At 41.8% G+C, this 17,581-nt stretch overlaps 1 protein-coding gene across 4 annotated transcripts; it reads right to left on the bottom strand.

Moving 5' to 3' along the window:
• Positions 1-972: 972 nt before the first annotated feature.
• Positions 973-16,088, bottom strand: salm (spalt major). Of its 4 annotated transcripts, XM_089463722.1 has the most exons (5): positions 14,881-16,088; positions 13,284-14,828; positions 2,231-6,525; positions 2,027-2,107; positions 973-1,844 (listed from the first exon to the last, which is right to left on the bottom strand). In XM_089463722.1, exons 2-5 carry the CDS (start codon positions 13,399-13,401, stop codon positions 1,815-1,817), a joined length of 4,524 nt encoding a protein of 1,507 aa, XP_089319848.1. In that variant the 5' UTR covers positions 13,402-14,828; positions 14,881-16,088; the 3' UTR covers positions 973-1,814. The 4 variants fall into 4 exon arrangements, with proteins under 4 accessions (XP_089319848.1, XP_017860144.1, XP_017860143.1 ...); XM_018004655.2 differs by having other exon boundaries at positions 13,284-16,088; XM_018004654.2 differs by having other exon boundaries at positions 2,031-2,107; positions 13,284-16,088.
• Positions 16,089-17,581: the final 1,493 nt, after the last annotated feature.

The following is a 17,581-nucleotide window of genomic DNA, read 5'->3' as shown; positions in this document are numbered from 1 at the left end:
GCCATTATTGGAGGTTCATGGCCTTTTACCACGAAATTGAACGCTTACTTTTTTTTCCCGTTTTCCCAGAACATTCGCCACGATCTCGATAAGCGACGGAGACGTCAACACACACACACACACGCAGAGGTATCGAATGCTGCTCTTAACTGGGCAAAATAAAAACACAGTTGGTTTATTAATTTTTCATAAATTAAATACATATTTTTTATTTGTTTTTTTTTTTTTCTTTTTTCTTTACTTTGTGTATACTTTTTATTTGTATTTCGTTTGCTTTATGTTTTTTTCTTTCTTTTTGTTTTGTATTTCATTCCATGGGTAATAAATTACGAGACTATGCTTACAAACAGATCGAGATACATTTCTGTATCTATATGAATTATGTATGTATATATATATCGTAATTTATGCCAGTTATCAACTTAACTTACGTACGAAGTTAATTAATAAATGATAAGATATTATATAATATATTTGCATTATTTTTTATTTATTCATTTTTTTTTTTCTTTTTGCTTGAATACGTTGCGCTTTACCAACTAAATTAACTAAGAATGTTAAATATAGTATCTCCATTTATATATAGAATTTTAGGTATTTCAATTTTCGTTTTTTGTTTTTTCTCTCTTTTTGTTCTGTTTTACATCATTTGCCAGTTGTTATATAAGTGATATGGAAAGCATTTTACATCAACTTGGCTTTGGCTGTTTATCCAGTTGGCCAACAAATTTAACATTTAGTATCACAATTTATCTGTTTTTGTTTTTCTTTTTGTATTTATTTATAATTAATTTTTTTTTTTTTTAATATATATATAAATTTTTTTGTTTTTCTTTTCAAGACAAACCGAAGCAACGCAAGTTGAAATTGTCTGCCTGGATTTATTGTGATTAAAAAGAACAAAACAAAATAATATAAAATAAAAATGAAATTGTATTCATTTCGAACGTAGGAAACAAAAGCCAGACTAAATTTATAGCGTGTCATATTATTATTGCACATTTGAAATATAGATGTAATATGTTTGGACTTAGGCATCGAGTACATTTCGCAAATGTATTTATGTATGTACTCTGTGATTTATATATTGTATTATGCATTACGTTACGACTACAATTACCTTAGGTGTAGATTTTAAATTCGAATTTTGATTTAACTACGCCTTCGATTGGTTTCGATTCGGATCTCGTTCGGCGAATTTCATATCATATATCATATACATAGGGTTATATATTAGGTTGTCAGCCTGAAACGCTATCAGTCTCATTTCAAAGCAATCCAGCGGCGTTTTCATCTCGTTTCTCTTTCTTTGCTTTTGATGCATCTTTGGATACGTTTCAGTTGCCATTTTGCAGTTAGTTTGTGTTTCGCTGTCGTCTCAAATGTGATTTCTTTAGCTTTGCAATCGCTCAATGGAAATTTTGGGAATTCATGGCAAAAGAAATCAGGAAAGGAAAAGCACAGGCGATCACAGGCGATCGATCAGAGGCCTGCTTTCGCTTCATGCCCCGCTTTATTTTTAGGCTAACTAAAAACAATTAATAGAATTTGCTCTGCTGCTCCTCATGGATCTCGTACTCTCGAGGACTCGACTCGTTTCCCTTCGCTTGCAGGGAGTGGCCACTGTAGCCAGCCGCCTTACTCACTGTAGTCAACGTTGCGCATCCACATTCACATCCACATCCACATCCGCACTTTGCACGCACTCGCACTTCACAACACAGCATGAGATCATATTGTTGCGAGAGTCTATTTTCACGGCCAGGGGCCGTTATTTGGATTACTGTTGATCAATCTATCGATAATTAATTAGCTTATTCACGATCGTCGCTCCATTCGTTCATCTGCAAAGGGAAGGATCAAGCGAAGGGAAATATTGTATGAATATATGGCAAGAATTGTGATGGGTTTGATTAATATCTGAATTCCTATTCGGAATCTGATATTTATATCAAGTGTGTGTATATGTATATGTATGTGTATGTATATATGTGTGTGTTTGTGTTTGTGATATTGGAAGACTTACATACTTTACTGCACGATTTCTGAAGGTCTCCTGCTCCATGTCGCGAATCTTGTGTGTCAGCATGTGCTGCTTGAGGTTACCCTGCAACAGAATCGACAGAGGGGAGAAAGAGAGAGAGAGCAGAAAGATGGACGTTAGATCTCTTGTTAACGGCGCAGTGATAGTTCCACCCAATCCCAACTGCCACAGCTATCTCATACATACCTTAGTTGTGAAACCGCGATCACAGATGTTGCACTTGAAGGGCCGCTCCTTGGTGTGGCTCCTGTAGTGAATCTCGAGCGCCGAGTGGCAGGGGAATGTCTTGTAGCAGATGCCGCAGGTGGTGCTGCCGCGCACTCCGCTGAGCGCCAGCGGGTTGAAGGGGGCGGCTGGCATCACGGACTGCGCGATTTGGTTCATCGCATTGCACATGTTCTGCGTGGTGGCGGGCGGAAATATCGGTAGATTGGGGAACATGCCGAAGGGTGGCCGCGCCGTTATCAGGGGATTCGGTGGGGCGGGCGGGCCGCTGACTGCGGATTCGCCGGAGCGGGGCGCGGGCTGTGGCGACGTCTGACGCTGAGCGGCGGCTGCTGCTGCAGCAGCGGCAGCGGCTGCGGCGGCCTTCTGCTGCACCTCCTGGGCCTCGCGACGCAGATGCTCCTGATGCTGGTGCAGCGCAGCCGCATGCTGCTGCATCTGGTGGTGGTGGTGCTGGGCGGCTGCTGCGGCGGCCACTGCGGCCTGTTGCTGCATGAGATGCTGATGCTGCTGCTGCAGGTGGTGCTGCAGGCCGGGCGGCAGGCAGTCGATGCCCACCGAAGGCGGCAGCTGCGCGGAGAGCAGCGAGGCGGGGCCGTTCGGGCTGCGCACCGGCGGCTGCTGGCTGAGCGGGCTGATTGTCTTCTCCTTGCGCTCGGCAGGAGGCGGCAGCGGGGAGCGCGAGCTGGAGGAGGCGGCCGGCGGAGGCACAGCGCGTGGCGTCAGGTCGAGGGCGCCCTGCGAAGTCTCCGAGATGGAGCGCACAGGCGAGCAGCTCGGCTTCGGCTGCTCACTCGGGCTGGTCGGAGCAGAGGGCGAGGCCGAGGCGGAGCCAATGGAATTGGCATTGCTGGCCGCCGAGTGGGGGCGCTGGTGGCTGTTGATGTTCACGACGCCCGTCGGATCGATGCGCAGCTTCTGCTCGAAGAGCAGCGACTTGAAGTCGTCGCCCGAGCGCGGGCGCTCATCGGCCGTGGGATCGTTGCTGTTGGATAGGTGATCCGAGGAGGCATCGTCGAAGTCGTCGCCATCGCCGCAGTCCATGTTGTCGTCCAGGTCGCCCTGCGACGACTCCGAGCCCAAGGCGCCGTTGTGCGGGCCGCCGGGCATGCCACCGGCTCCGGGCGGACCGCCAGGGCCTCCTCCGCCTGGCATCGCCCCGAAGTGGAAGGCGGCCGCTGCGAACGGATTCATGAAGTGTCCGGGCATCATGGAGGGCGGCGGATCGCGGATCTCGGCCGCCTGAATCTGCTCGGGCGTCAAGTCCGTCGGCTCGCCCGTGTGCAGGCGGATGTGCTGCTGCAGCACCAGCGCGTTGGAGTACTTCTTGTGGCAGACGGGACACTGGTGGAAGTTGCGCATGGGCGGCCGGATCTTGTGCACAGCCATGTGAGTCTTCAGGTTGCCCTTCGTGGTGAAGGCGCGGCCGCAGATGCGGCACTTGAAGGGCCGCTCGCCCGTGTGGGTGCGGTAGTGCATCTGGAGCGCGCTCTTGCAGGAGAGAACCCGGTCGCAGACGACGCACTGATTGGGGTCGGTGATCTTCTTGTTTTTCATGAGCTCCTTGAGCTTCATCGTCTCCGAGGTATTCGACACCTCGATGAAGTTCTCCCACGAGTTGTCGTTGCTGTGTGGGCGTGGCAAGAGGGCGGCCATCTCGTGCTTGATGGGATTGAAGAAGGGCGAGCGCGGTATGTGCGCATGGGCGTGGCCGGCGGGCGAACGTATGGGCGAATGGTGCTCCGGGGACAGCGTCTTGGTGGTGAAGTTCAGGGGAAAGCGCTCCGCGAAGAACTCCTCGCGCTGAGCCATCGTCGGCGGCAGCTGTCCGGGCGTCGGCAGCTGATCGAGATGCGACTGCGAGCTGGGCGAGCAGTGGGCGTGCAGGATGCCTGGCGGCTGGATGGGCTGCACCACGGGCGGGTAGGCGGGCATTGCGCCGGAATGGGAGTGAGCGTGATGATGGTGCCGATGGTGCATGGGCGGTGGGCTCTGCGTCGCAGTGGAGCCCGAAGGCGTGGGCGTGCGTCGGCTGAGCGCCTCCGACTGGGGCAATCGCTCTTGATCCTGCCCCTGCTCTTGCTCCTGTCCCTGCTGTTGCTGCTGCTCCTGCTCCTGTTCGTCGTCCACACGCTCCTCCTTTATCCGCACCTCAAGCGGCAGAGGCTCGGGCTCTGGATCTGATTCGGCGCAGTCAGCTGCTGCCTGTTGCTCGGCTGCATTCTCCGGCCTCTCCTCCTCCATCAGCTCCGTTTTCACTGGCAGATTGGCCACCTGAATGTGCTCGGCTTCCTCCTCATGCGGCGAACTGGGACCTGAGGACTTGCGCAGATCCGTGGGCATCTCCTGATTTTGTTGCTGCTGCTGTTGTTGTTGTTGTTGTTGTTGTTGTTGCTGTTGCTGCTGCTGTGTGTGCTTCAGTGCCGCGCCCAGCCCTGGCATCTGGGGGAAGAAGGGGTGCGGCAGTCCTGCCGCGCTGCCAGCAGCCGCGCCCAGAGACTTGAGCAGCTCCATGGGCGGGCGGTACATGCCCTGCAGTCCCGGGAAGGCAGCACTCGAGCCGAATGACATCGAGGACTGCATCTGTGTGAGGGCGGACGTCGACGTCGGCGGCAGACCGGGCGCCGGAGCCGGCGACTGCGTTGGCGAGCTGTCCGGCGACATCTGATCGAGCAACGGCGGATGAAACTTGTCCATGTGCTCCGGAATGGGCGTCGCGTTCATGGCCACGTGCGGAAACTTCTGCGAGTGGCGCTGGAAGTGCACCTTGAGGTTGCCCTTGGTGGTGAAGCGGCTGCCGCACACATTGCACTTGAAGGGCCGCTCGCCCGTGTGGGAGCGTATGTGGATCTGGAGGGCCGAGTCGGAGCCGAAGACCTTGCCGCAGTACCGGCAGCGGTGCTTGAAGAACGGCTCGTTGCGGCCCTTGCCCTCGCCGGCCTTGTCGCCGAACGCAAAGTCGTCGGCCATGTTGTTGGCCAGGATGCCCTGTGAGGCGGAGTCGAGCACCTCCTGGGTGCGCTTCTGCAGCAAGTCCAGGGAGTTGGGCTCCGGCAAGTCGTCGTGGTTGGTGATGATGCTCGAGGCCAGGTCGGAGCCGAAGGGCAGTGGCATATTCTCCATCTCCTTGAGCTTGGAGAGCGCATCCTGCGTGCCATCCTGCTCGCCGAAGAGCTTCGCGCTCTGCCCGCTGGCCGGCTTGGCGCTGCCGTCGTCAGTGCGCCGGCGCTTCTGGGACGACGACGTCGACAGCGACGAGGCAGCCGGCGAGGTGGATCGGGATCGAGATCGCTCCCGCATGGGCACGCCCGCATTGATGAGATGCTGCCGCGCCTTGGACTCGGCCATGCGCGCCTCCGCCTTTTGGCGCAGCTCCATGTCGGCGATGCGCTCCTCCTCCTCGTAGGTGTCCGTCTCGCCGTCCTCGCGCTCCTCCGGCTCGAGCTCCTCCTCGGCCTCGTCCTCGTTCTGCTTGGCCTGGTTGAGGGCCAGCTGCGATTGCAATTGCTGAATCAGCTGGATCTGAAAGAGCTGCTGCTGCTGCAGATTGAAGAGCGTCTGCTGCAGGAACGCCAGCTGCTTCATGGCCGCCTCGTTGTCCGTTCCGGAGGCGCCGTTCGCAATCGTCTTGGCCGCGAACTGCGCAATGGCCATCTGCATGTTCTGTATGGCCTCCAGGGTGACGGGCGTGGCGCCGAATTGCTGAGCTGCTGCTGCAGCTGCCGCGGCACCATCCACAGCATTGCTCACTGGCGGCGTGCTCGAGATCTTGCGCTCTGCCGCTCCCGACTCCTGCATCTCAACATCCGCGCCCATCTCCTTTTCGGGGCACATGGCTTGGCCACCTGCCGCCCCCGCCGCCTCCTCCTCCAGCGCGGAGCTCGCTGCTGTGGGTGAGTTCGGCATCGAGCCGTTCGCATTCGCGTTCGTGTTCGCGTTCGTCTCCATCTCCTGCTCAACGGGCGGCTTTGTCATGACCACTTTGTTGTTGTTGTTGTTGTTGTTATGATTATGATCTGCGATTGTCTCATACGCATTATTCTCTAGCCGCTCCTCGTTGGCCAGCTCCACTGTCTTCTCCAGCTCCAACTGCTTCTCAGCTGCCGGCACAGCCGTCTCCCGCTCCGCCTCGTCCTCGCTGCGAGGCTGCGGACTGCTGCGGCTGGGGCACGGACTGTTGCCCAACGGACTGGCGCTGGCCGTCGCAGTCGTCAGCGGCGAGCAGGCGCCATTATCCTCCTGATCACTTGCTATGTCTGCCGAAATAAACACACACAAATCACACATGAATGGAAATCAACATCAGTTTTACGTAAATCGAATACAAATCAAATTAAAAATAAAAATACGAATCAAAATTAATTGAAATTTTTGGTATTTACTTAGACTCATTGAAGATCTTTGAAATCAGTTTGACAACTTCAAGACAATGTCAGAAAATAAATGCAAAGGGAAATAGCAGGAATTCTTGTGAAGATTCAATAAATGATTAAAATGTTAGGTCAAGTTAATTTACTCAGAAACTGTTTTGTACTTTCAATAAAATATGATTTTGATTTTATAATTTTATATTAAAATGGAACAATCTGCATACAAATATATATTATAATGAAATAAATTTAATGTAGGAAATATATTGAGATATATTAGAATCTCTCTAAATGTATAAGCAAATATCTTCTATTTAACTAAATCTTAGACTATAAATGAATAAATAATTATAAATACTTTATCAAGCTGAAGGAATTCAATTGAAGATTTCAATCTGAAGCTAAACTAAATTATGGGTAAATAATTTGAAAATATATTTTATATATAAATTAGAAAAGTTTAAATGTAGGTGAATATATGGTGGTGATAGTATCCTTTATATGGGTATAAAATAAAAACTTTGTTAACTATATATGTACTATTCGTAATTTTTCAAAACTATTTTTCTTGTGAAATGTGTTTTTATGACAACTTTTGCTATCACTTTCAGATTTATGTTCAATTTATTTTTATTAAATTTTTGTGTATATAAGAGAGTGCTCCAATGCTCTGAATGAGGAGATATCTATAAATTTATTAAATATTTTATTTGATTTATTTATTTAGTTTGTTTGTATTATTATTATTTGTATTCATTTTGTTTATATTTCTTTATAATATTTGTTTTATATATTATATTTATACTACTTCCATTTAAGAGATCTATAAATTGTTTTATATATATTTTATGCATTTTTATTATTTTATATTTTTTTTATTTTTTTTTTCTATATCATATATACAATATGTGTTACTTTTCGCACTATTTTCCCTCTATTTTATGTCTGTGAAATGCCTCATTATGGCAATTTCAGTTTATCTGCACAAACATTGCCTGATATCTGATATCCCATATGTATTAAATATATTTTGTGTTAACTAAATCTCTTGCTATTTGTGCTCTCTTCTGCAGTAATTCCCGTGAAATGCCTTCTTATGACAAATTCCGTAATAGTTCTTGCTATGTTTTGCAGATGCTTGCTCCAGTGTGCACACTTGGCAATGGCAACAACAGCAATAACTTGTTGTCGCTGGCAGCAGCCGGGACTATTGGCAACATGCTGCTGCTGCTTTTGCTGTTGCTGCTGCTGCTACCTGGTTTAGCTGTAAGACTCCCCCGCACGCCCCACACCGGCTGCCCGGTGCTGCCACAGCTCATGTTTTCCTTTTTTATATGCAGCTCTGCCGCTGCTGCGGCTGTTGTTACTGCTGCTGCTGCTGTTGTTGCTGTTGTTGCTGCTGACCATTGCAATGTCGCATATATGACTTAATCGTTAGCAATTGTTCATTGCAATGCGGCGATGTTGTTGCTGCTGTTGCTGTTGTTGCTGCTAACTAAATGCAATTACATTTCTTGTGGCTGTCGAGTCAGCCAGTTGGCCCGTTCGCCACTTCGTCAATGATTGTTTTTGGAAACCAATTAGTGATTTGCTGTTGCTCACCAGCTGATTCTCACCTGTTGTGAACATAACTTTTTGTCTTCAATCAGAGTGCGAAAGCAACAAAAAATGAATAACGAAAGGAAAGAAAACAGCTGACATTTGTTGGTACAAAAAGTCCAATGAAACAAATGTTTTTTGTTTTTAATTTTGGCTTTGCTTTATATCTTCAATATTGAGCGAGCCAAAAGAAGATGTGGTTCGCATGCGCAGCGGCCATAAAACATAATTTATGATAAGCAGAGCCGCGAAACGAGATAAGTCTCCATTTGCAGCCTCGCTCGCCTCGACTCAAAGCCAACTCAAACTCAAACTCAAACTATAATAAAGCATATTTCTGCACAAATCAAAACGAGTCGAGCGAGTTTTCTACAACAGGCTCGCAATAGCAACGTTTCGGCCGAACGGCTGAGCGGCTGAGCGGCTGAACGGCTCGCTATCTCATTTGATTTGCATATCGATCGCATTAATATAATTATTATTTTTAAAGCGAATATTACGATGATGACGGCGACGCTGATGACGATGGGATCTGAAAGCGTTGTTCCTCATTTGGGAATTTGTATTTATAATTCTCATTTGCTGCTTCATTTGTTATTGTTTTATAAATTTTCGTATTTGATTTGCCGCCTGCCAAATGCAACTTGCGAAAAGATTTCAAGTGTCGCGTCTTGTTAACGAGCCAAAAAAAAAAAAAGCAAAAATAAATAAATATTATTACTTTGTTTTACTTTATTTTTGAAGCGGGTTCAAACGAAAATGCTTAACGAAATAAGCGAAAAAAAAGGAAAGAAAAGAACAAAAAATATATAATTATAATTATAACTGATATGTGTATGTTATTTTAATTAATTAAAATTAAGTTTAATGGGCGCCGTAAAATTGAGAGGCGGTCGCTTTGTTCCAGCTGACAAGCGGCCATAAAAATGTAACAGCAAATCGTCTTATGATGCCCATAAAATTGTCAACAAATCGAATCGAACATGGCTAAGTCGTTTAGGCAATTGCCAACAAATTTTGTTTATCGTCTTGGCCAAGACAACGAACTGCATTCATTTCTCATACAGACAGTCAGACAGCCAACTCAAAGGTTTTCCACATACATACGTACATACATACCTATATAGTATGTATATATTTTCGCTTGTATTTTTATTAAATTTCATTATTATCCATATGTATTTTGAGAGAAAACAATTTGCAGTGACGACATAAATTCTATTGAGCTGCACAAAGTTGTTCCAAGGTGGATTAAGTCAGGCCATAAATTCATTTGTGCGACCCCACCAAAGCACTAAATTCAAATAAAACGCAAACGAATACAGAAGAAAACAAAAGCATGCCAAAAGTTTTCTCAAATCTAGCAACAACATTTCAGATTTAAAGTTTAGCCCAGTGTCAAGTGATGTTTGCATCAATTTATATTAGTTGTTAAGTGGCAAATATTTTGGCAACTCAAATCAGTTTGAGAAATTATATTTAGTTCAGCATTTGACTTGAACCAAATCAATTATTATAAGTGTGGGGGAATACTGGAAGCAGACTAGAGTTCAGTTTGGTTCAATTTAGTTTCGCTGTTTTCTACATTCTCATTTATTGTTATACTTTGACGTTTTTACATTGACGAACGCTTCAATTATTCCATCATGATATTCAATATGCAAATTAGACGGGGTATATACGGACGTACATACGTACATAGAGTGCAAGTCAACGATTTTCTATTTTGCTGTTTGTTGTTGTGCAGCCATGTAGAAAATGCAAAACAACTTTGAAGCAACAGCAACAACGGCGACACTGAAGATACATTGTACTAGCATATACTGCATAATTTGATAATATCCAAGTCCATTGTCGATCGCCCATTTCGATGCGGATTCCACGAGCTCGGCATAAAATTGACACTCGGTTCAAATTGAATTTCATTTATATGAATTTCAAGCATACATAAGTAAAAAAGAAGAGCAAGAAGAAGCAGAAGACGTACCACAAATGAATTCATTAAAATTGGCCTACGGAGCTTGAAGCAGCACCAAAATGGAAATATATCAGAAAGCAATTCCAAAAAAAAAATTAAATAAAAAAAACCCACAAAATAAAATAAAATAAAACAGAACAGAAACAGAATCGCATAAATAAAAATAATTAAATAATTAATTGCCATTGACTTTTGCTCGGCTCCAACAAATAATACGAATTGCATATCAAAAGCTAATACATATTTCTGCCGTACTTAATCCATATATCAATCATAAGTCAGAGCACTGACTACATAATATACGCTCAAGCACTCAAAGTCATTAAACCAATTCGAAAATTCAAGTTTTTTCTTTTTCTTTGATTTGTCGAGCTTTGAAAGGGGCGGAGCTTGGAATAGCTTATGGAACTATCTGTGGGGGAGTTTTTGAGTGATCTAAGACTTCGTTATGCTATGATATAATGTGTTGTTAGACAGAGTATAAATACATGGAGTTATTCGCGTGATTAGCGTATGCTCTAGTATCTAAGAGTTTCGTCATCTAGCTATAATATTGAGTTCCTATATAATAATTTCATTGTTTTATAATATACGAGAATGATAAACGTATCTATACAGATATAAAAAGTGTGTACTGATGTTAAGAACATATAAACTAATTGCCTCACAGTACACTTTATAAGACAACGTATAATACTATTTCAATTCTTCAATATTTATATTTCAAAATTTCATAATTAAACTTCTAAATAATTCAACATTTCAATAGTCTAATAATTTAACTATTACAATATTTTAATTATTTTCTTATTTCTATATTTTCGTTTCAATACATTAATATTTCAAAATATAAATTTTTCAGTGTTTCAATATAACAATGTTTAAAAATGTCAATATTTTAATATTTATATATTAATATTTAATATTATATATTATATATTAATATTTCAATATGCCAATATTTCTATATATCAACAAGTTAATAATTTTTAATAAATTAAAATTAATAATAATATAAATATTTAAATATTTATATATACCAATTTGACATTTTATATATAAATATGTTATAATAATATATCAATATTTAAATATATATATATATATTATATATATATATAAATATATATATATATATATATATATATATGTGGCTTATTCAATATTTTAGTGTTTTAATCCATCAATATATCACAATTTCAGTCATTCAATATTTGCAAATATAGCCTATATACCCGCTTCACTATTTGAGCAGGCAAATTATATTTTTTAAACTATTTTCTGTTCTTTCGATATTTGTCTAATTTATGATGCCAGACTAATGAGTGAATATATTTATTAATGCTCAGCAGAAATAGAATTTAACCAAATGGCATATAATATATAATTAAATATATATAGATATACATAGTGTATACATATTCATATGTATAACAGCACGCGCTAAAATTGATAAATCCCAACAAAATCTGTATATTTCAGTTCAAGCTTAGCCAAGAAAAATGAGCGTGTTTCGCCATAGAGGCAAACACCTGCAGTCATATGAATAATGCCCGAAAATGTCTGATGATGCATCATATGAATGCCCTTAATCACAAATCGAATAATATATTGATGCGCGGCGGCTTTTAGTACAATTTCAGTGTGTTTAAATTATCATTAATGGTCTATTATACAATCATAAAGTAGAAAGTCGATAGACTACTCTCAACGAACCAAAAACCAAAAACTGACGAGAAAAAAAACAGAATCAACAAATAACTGAACCAGTTTTTGGTTAATTAACAAATTTGTCATTTTTGAACAAACCAAAACACAATAGAAAATAATAAAATCAAAAATAAATAAATTAAAAAAAAAAAAACTAACTGGAAATTTGGACCGCTTAAAAGCGTTTTCCGATAAAAAAAAAAAAATAAATAAATAAAAATAAAAAAAAAATAAATAAAACAAAACACGAAAAAATGGAACGGAAAAAATGGTAGCCAAAGTGTTGAAAATTTTTAGAAAATGTCCGCAACATAAATAAATATTAGTGTTTCGTTTGTTGTTAATATATGCAACAGTTTTGTATTTTTCTGTATTTTTTTTTTTTTTTTTTTTTTTTTCATACTATTACAATTTTTTTCATTTCCAGTTTTTTTTTCTTTTTTTTTTTTTGGGAAACGATAAAAGTTTTTTTTAAGTGCCTTGAAACCCTTTTTTTTGTCTCCATATTTTTTACACACAGACTATATATATATATATATATATCTCTCTCTCACTCGCTCTCTGTGTTACACACTCCCTCTCTCTTTCTCTCAAACTTTTTGATTGATACCAGTTTAAATATCTTTTGCTCATTTTTTTTATTATTACAAATCAATTTGGATTTCAGCAATATGATTGAAATTAATGCAGCTTTATAAATAAATATATTTAGAGGTATATATATGTATATATATACACATATATATGAATTTTTTTTTAGCCTTTTTCAAGTCTTGGCTTAAAAGCACCCTTCGATTTACATAACGAAGCGCATTAAAGCAATTCGCTCTGACTTAATCTCTGGCTTCATTTAACACCAAATTGATTAATTTTATGCTAATCGAAATAATTAATATTTATGTTGTTCATAAACTACAGTTAGTTCTGTAAGCACTCAACACATATTATATGTCGTAAGATTTTTGCATTTTGCCATTAATATCCAAATAAGCTCTAAATTCTTTATATGCACAAATTGCTTGATTAGCTTGTTTTTAGCTTTGGCTATGGCTTTGCCTGTGGCTTTGGCTTTAACAGTAGTGGCTATAACTGTGACCATTAGCTGCGGACAAAGCTAATAAATGCATAAGCATTCATAATCATTCAGTTGGTTTTTTTATGGAATCTATAAAGCATCATCGAAATCAGCATATAAATATAAAAACTTCATTAGCTTCAATTCAATTTGTCGAAAACAGGAATGCGAACATAAAACATCAAGATATAGCTCTCTCTATATATATACGATATATCTGATATGTTTCAAAGGAATACTTCCTATATTCTATTACAAATAGTCCAAGTTCTTGCAACTCACCTTTCTCGGCGCTTCTGGCGCGATCCTTCAGCTGTTTGACAATGCCATATTTAACGGTACCAAATTGTATCATTTTATTGATGGTCTCCTGGTGATTATCCTTGAAGTCACTACGCATTGCACACAAAAACCTTTGGGCAAGTGATGTCTTATCAAGAATGCAGAATTTGTCGTTGGTTTGGTTTTGTATTAGATTTGAATTGAATTGAATTTCTATTATATCTTCTGCTGCTGCTTCGTCTTCTTCTTCTACTTCTTCTGCTTCTTGGTCTGCTCCTTGCTTAGCACATATCAAACATTGTGTTGGAATGGGTGGAAATTAGAAGTGTGTGTTCTGTATTTTGGCGCCAGTTGGCCAAATAATATGGATGATATGTCATGCGCGTGTAATTCGACCCATGGTCGCTCGCCCTGTCGCACTGTGCGTAACGGTAACGGTAATGGGAACGATAACGGTAACGTTCAAGCCTGCTGATCTGTCAGTTTTTTGTTTTTTTTTTTTTTTTTTTTTTTGAATTGGATTGTTTGAATTATTTGCACGATTGTGTTTTTCCGTCGGCTTTTCGATAGCAATTTACTGCAAGTTTCATCTTCAACTCGAACTCAACACATATCTACTTATATACACACACATACATACATATATATATATATGGGATTGGGCGATATATTGTTATGGACACTTTGTCACAATCTGATTGGAATTTAGAAATTGTACGCGCACTCGCTAAAATATTTTTTGTATAGAAACGGAAATAATGGTCGGTGTGTTAGCTCAGTGGCGGAATCGCTTGGTCTCTCTGCGGCACGAACGTTCAGCACGCGCGTCAAAATAACACTGACACAAAACACAAACAATATCTTTGAGATACTTTTAAGGCACACTCACACACACACACAGAGGCACGAACACGAATACACGAGCGCAGCGGCGCTGTCGTCGTTTCTGCTGCTGTTGCTTCGGGCAGCGACGACGACGACGCGACCGGTTTACTATCAATATTTTTACATGCGCTCTACCTATGCATGGCTACGTGAGTGTGCGTGCGAGTGTGTGTGTGTGTGCAACATTTTTATTATAACTGCCACCAACAGCAGCAACAACAACATGGGCAACTGGCTTATCCTGACATTCATTCAACCTACCCACCTTATACGCTCTCACACACACACACGCACACACTCTCACGTATATATATCTCAGACGCGCACTCGCTCACATTTCATATAATTTTTCATATATAAACGCTCTCGCTCCCACTTGCACACACACCCTCTCCAGCGCGCTCACACACACACAGACGTATTTCCCTCTCATCATAACTTTTATTAAATTTTGCTCGACAGTCGGCCTTTTGTTGTCTTGCTTGCACCCATGAGCAGCCATGGTCGCTGTTACTGTTACTGTTGCCATCAACCTCTCACCGCTGCTGAGCTCGCTGCCCTCGCGTGCTTGCTCTCTCTCTTTCTCACACTCTCTCACTCGCTCTGTCGCGCTCACGAGCGCAGGATGCTCAGTCTCTGGTGCTGCTGCTTACCTGTTTGCTGAACGGACATTTATGAAACTTGTTCGAAAAATTATGAGACACTCACACACATGCACAGAGCGAAAGAGACTCGCAGCGGCTGACGTTACGAAAAAAAAAAGAAAAATCTGCAGCAGCAAAGTTTGTGTTGGTGCTCGCCTTGGCAGCGTCAGCGACAGAGGCAGCGGCAGCGCTCTCCCTGCTCCTTCTGCTGTTTCCTTCCGCTTCTGTGGCTCGCTCACCTTTTGCGCCATTGTTTTTGTGATTGTGGTAAGCGTGCTCTTGGCGTTTTTAACAGCTACAGCTACATATGTACATTGATTCGGCTGCTTGGCGCACTCGGGTGCGCTGTCTGTCTGACGAGCTGCCCTCTCGCTCGCACTCGCACAGTCTTGGTTAATAATTTATCATAATTCATATGCCCCGGCAACTGGTTGTGTGAGCGCCCGCTTATAAATGTACGGCCCTTTTACAGCTGCCATCTCGCTTCCACGCACGCCTGCGCTTCGGTCGTGTGTAGCGCGTACTCTTCCCACCTTTGCCACTGCCGCACTCACTCTCTCGCTCTCACTCTGTCTCTCTTACGCGCAGTTATGAGCGCCGTTTCTGTTGTTGCTTTTTTAATTTCGGTTTTATAAGATTTTCGGTTCTTTGCTATTGTTCGCCCCCGACTCATTGGACCGTTCGTCCGCCTGTCTGCTTTGGGTGCTTCGCTTATTCGTCAATTTTGTTTTGTGCGTATGCGTGTGCCATGCATGTGAGTGCGTGTGTGTGCATATGTATGTGTGAGCTGAGTATTATGAGCCATTCATCAAAATGTTTGGTTTCCTGTTTCGCTTCATTGTTGTTGTTGCTCTTTTTTATACAACTTTGGGCAACTCCCACTTATTGTTTTTTTTTTATTATTATATTCTTATTGTTCGATACGAGGCTTTTTATGGGTTTAAGCTGGGCGAATAGTTGTAAACTAACAGCTGAAAAATGCTGAAACAATTAAAATTTTGCACTTAAAATTCGAATGAATTCTTTTGTGACTCAAAATTGCGGACATCTGTTGATAAGCTGGTAGAGTTCTGCTTTTGATATAAACATTAATTTTCTTTGTTTTTTATTCTTATTGTTTTCACGATTTTTGGTAGCTGCCAAATTTTAAAAGTACAAGAGAAACTCTTCAAAGCGCTTTAAGTAATTGCTAAAAACAATTGACGAATGATGGCTTTCTGATTACTAACTTGAACTGTTCAATTGCCAATTTAATCAAATGATTCAATATTTAATTTTAATTTATATATACTTAAAATCCATATACATATATAAAATAAAACTCATGGCAAGGCAGACCTGCTTAAAATAAAAACTTATATATAGAAAGAGAGTTCGAATCGAGCTTAAAGTAAAGCAAAGAAAAGAGTCGAAGCTAGCGCAGCGAAAAAAATAGGGAAAGAAAAAAGTCGACGCCAAAGCCAAAGCCAATCGCCACCTTGCGCACCAGTAAGAAAACAGAAAACGGCAAACGGCGAACGGCGCACTCATAAACCAACAACAAGACGCGGCGAAATGTATACAGTACGCCTCCTGCCCACTCATATCTCAGCTAGCATGCATATGTGTGTGTGAGTGTGAGGGTTTGTTTATGTACCAGACCAATACATAATTCATAACGCTCATATTCGCTCATTTTGCGCCGCCGTCAACAGCCAACCGCCAACCGCCGCTGCGAGCGTCGTGTATGTAGCTGCCCTTTTCATATCTGCCATTATACTCAAACTGATACGCCAATACAGATACGAGGCGGACACATAGTACGGTATGTTTTTTGATAGACTCTCATAATCATAACGAAAACAACAGCAACAACGAGGAATACAGCGTTGCACGCTCTGTGAATTCTTACAGGTTGCTCGCCTGTCTCTCTTGCACTCTCTGGTGAGCGCATTTATGTTTACAACACTAAAGCAGCGGCAGCGCAACAGACGCTCTCATTTTCGAAAACAAAAAGCCTGCTATTTCAGTCACTCTCTCGATCTCTGTCATGCGCTGTTAGCAGTCAGTCTTATACGCTGTTAAAACGGTTTGTTCGAAAAGCAAAGCACGCTAACGCTTACCCCTCCGAAATGTTAAGATAACATGAGAGTGTTAAATTTTACATAGCAATGTGTGAGTGTGCGTGTGTATATGCGTGGCTGTGTAAGTATATGAATTGGCGTAAAGGTTTTTTTTTTTTTTTTTTTTTTTTTTTGTTAAATAACTGAAGATGTTTCGGTTGGCCTTTTTTTATAAATTCCACTAGCTCATAAACAATAAACTGATTTTTTTATATTCTATGACAGCCATAAAAAACTTTATTCAGCAAAAAAAAAAAAAAAAAAAAACAAACGTTTTCTTCTTTTTTATTAAAAATAGAAATTAACATTTTGCCAGCATTTTGGAATTCTTCAACCTCTATAAGATCTATAAACTATATCATCAATATGCAGCCTGGCAACCCATCCGATTTTCTCGCTCCATTTTAAGTACCCTTTTTTTTTTGGTTTGGGGTTATATTCTTCTTATCGTAGTTTCGGGATCTGGAGGTAAGCGGTCTCTTTGTTGCCCTAATTAAAAATCGAAGCAAAAGAAGTTAAGTGAAATAAAATATGTAATTTACAAAATGCAAACGAAAGTGAAATAAAAAACATGAAAAAAAAAAAACGGAATCGCTTCCGCCTGATCGAAACGAAATTTATTCGTCGGTCTCCGCTCAAAGGCTCGAGGAAGCCGAATGGAAATGTG

The sequence above is a fragment of the Drosophila arizonae genome, chromosome 3 (genome assembly GCF_054131065.1).
Source record: "Drosophila arizonae isolate 15081-1271.41 chromosome 3, UAZ_ARI_1.0, whole genome shotgun sequence".
Lineage (NCBI taxonomy): Eukaryota > Metazoa > Arthropoda > Insecta > Diptera > Drosophilidae > Drosophila > Drosophila arizonae.
Note: the sequence above shows the minus strand (reverse complement) of the source record. Positions and strands in the feature narration are given on the sequence as shown.

What these genes read in the sequence shown, in the direction of transcription:
- salm (XM_018004655.2), bottom strand. Translation starts at nt 13,401, where the DNA reads ATGCGTAGTGACTTCAAGGATAATCACCAGGAGACCATCAATAAAATG. An exon ending in CGCCAGAAGCGCCGAGAAAG is followed by an intron (nt 6,526 to 13,283) that starts GTGAGTTGCAAG and finishes TTATTTCGGCAG; the next exon opens with ACATAGCAAGTGATCAGGAG. An exon ending in GAAATCGTGCAGTAAAGTAT is followed by an intron (nt 1,845 to 2,026) that starts GTAAGTCTTCCA and finishes TTCCCTTTGCAG; the next exon opens with ATGAACGAATGGAGCGACGA.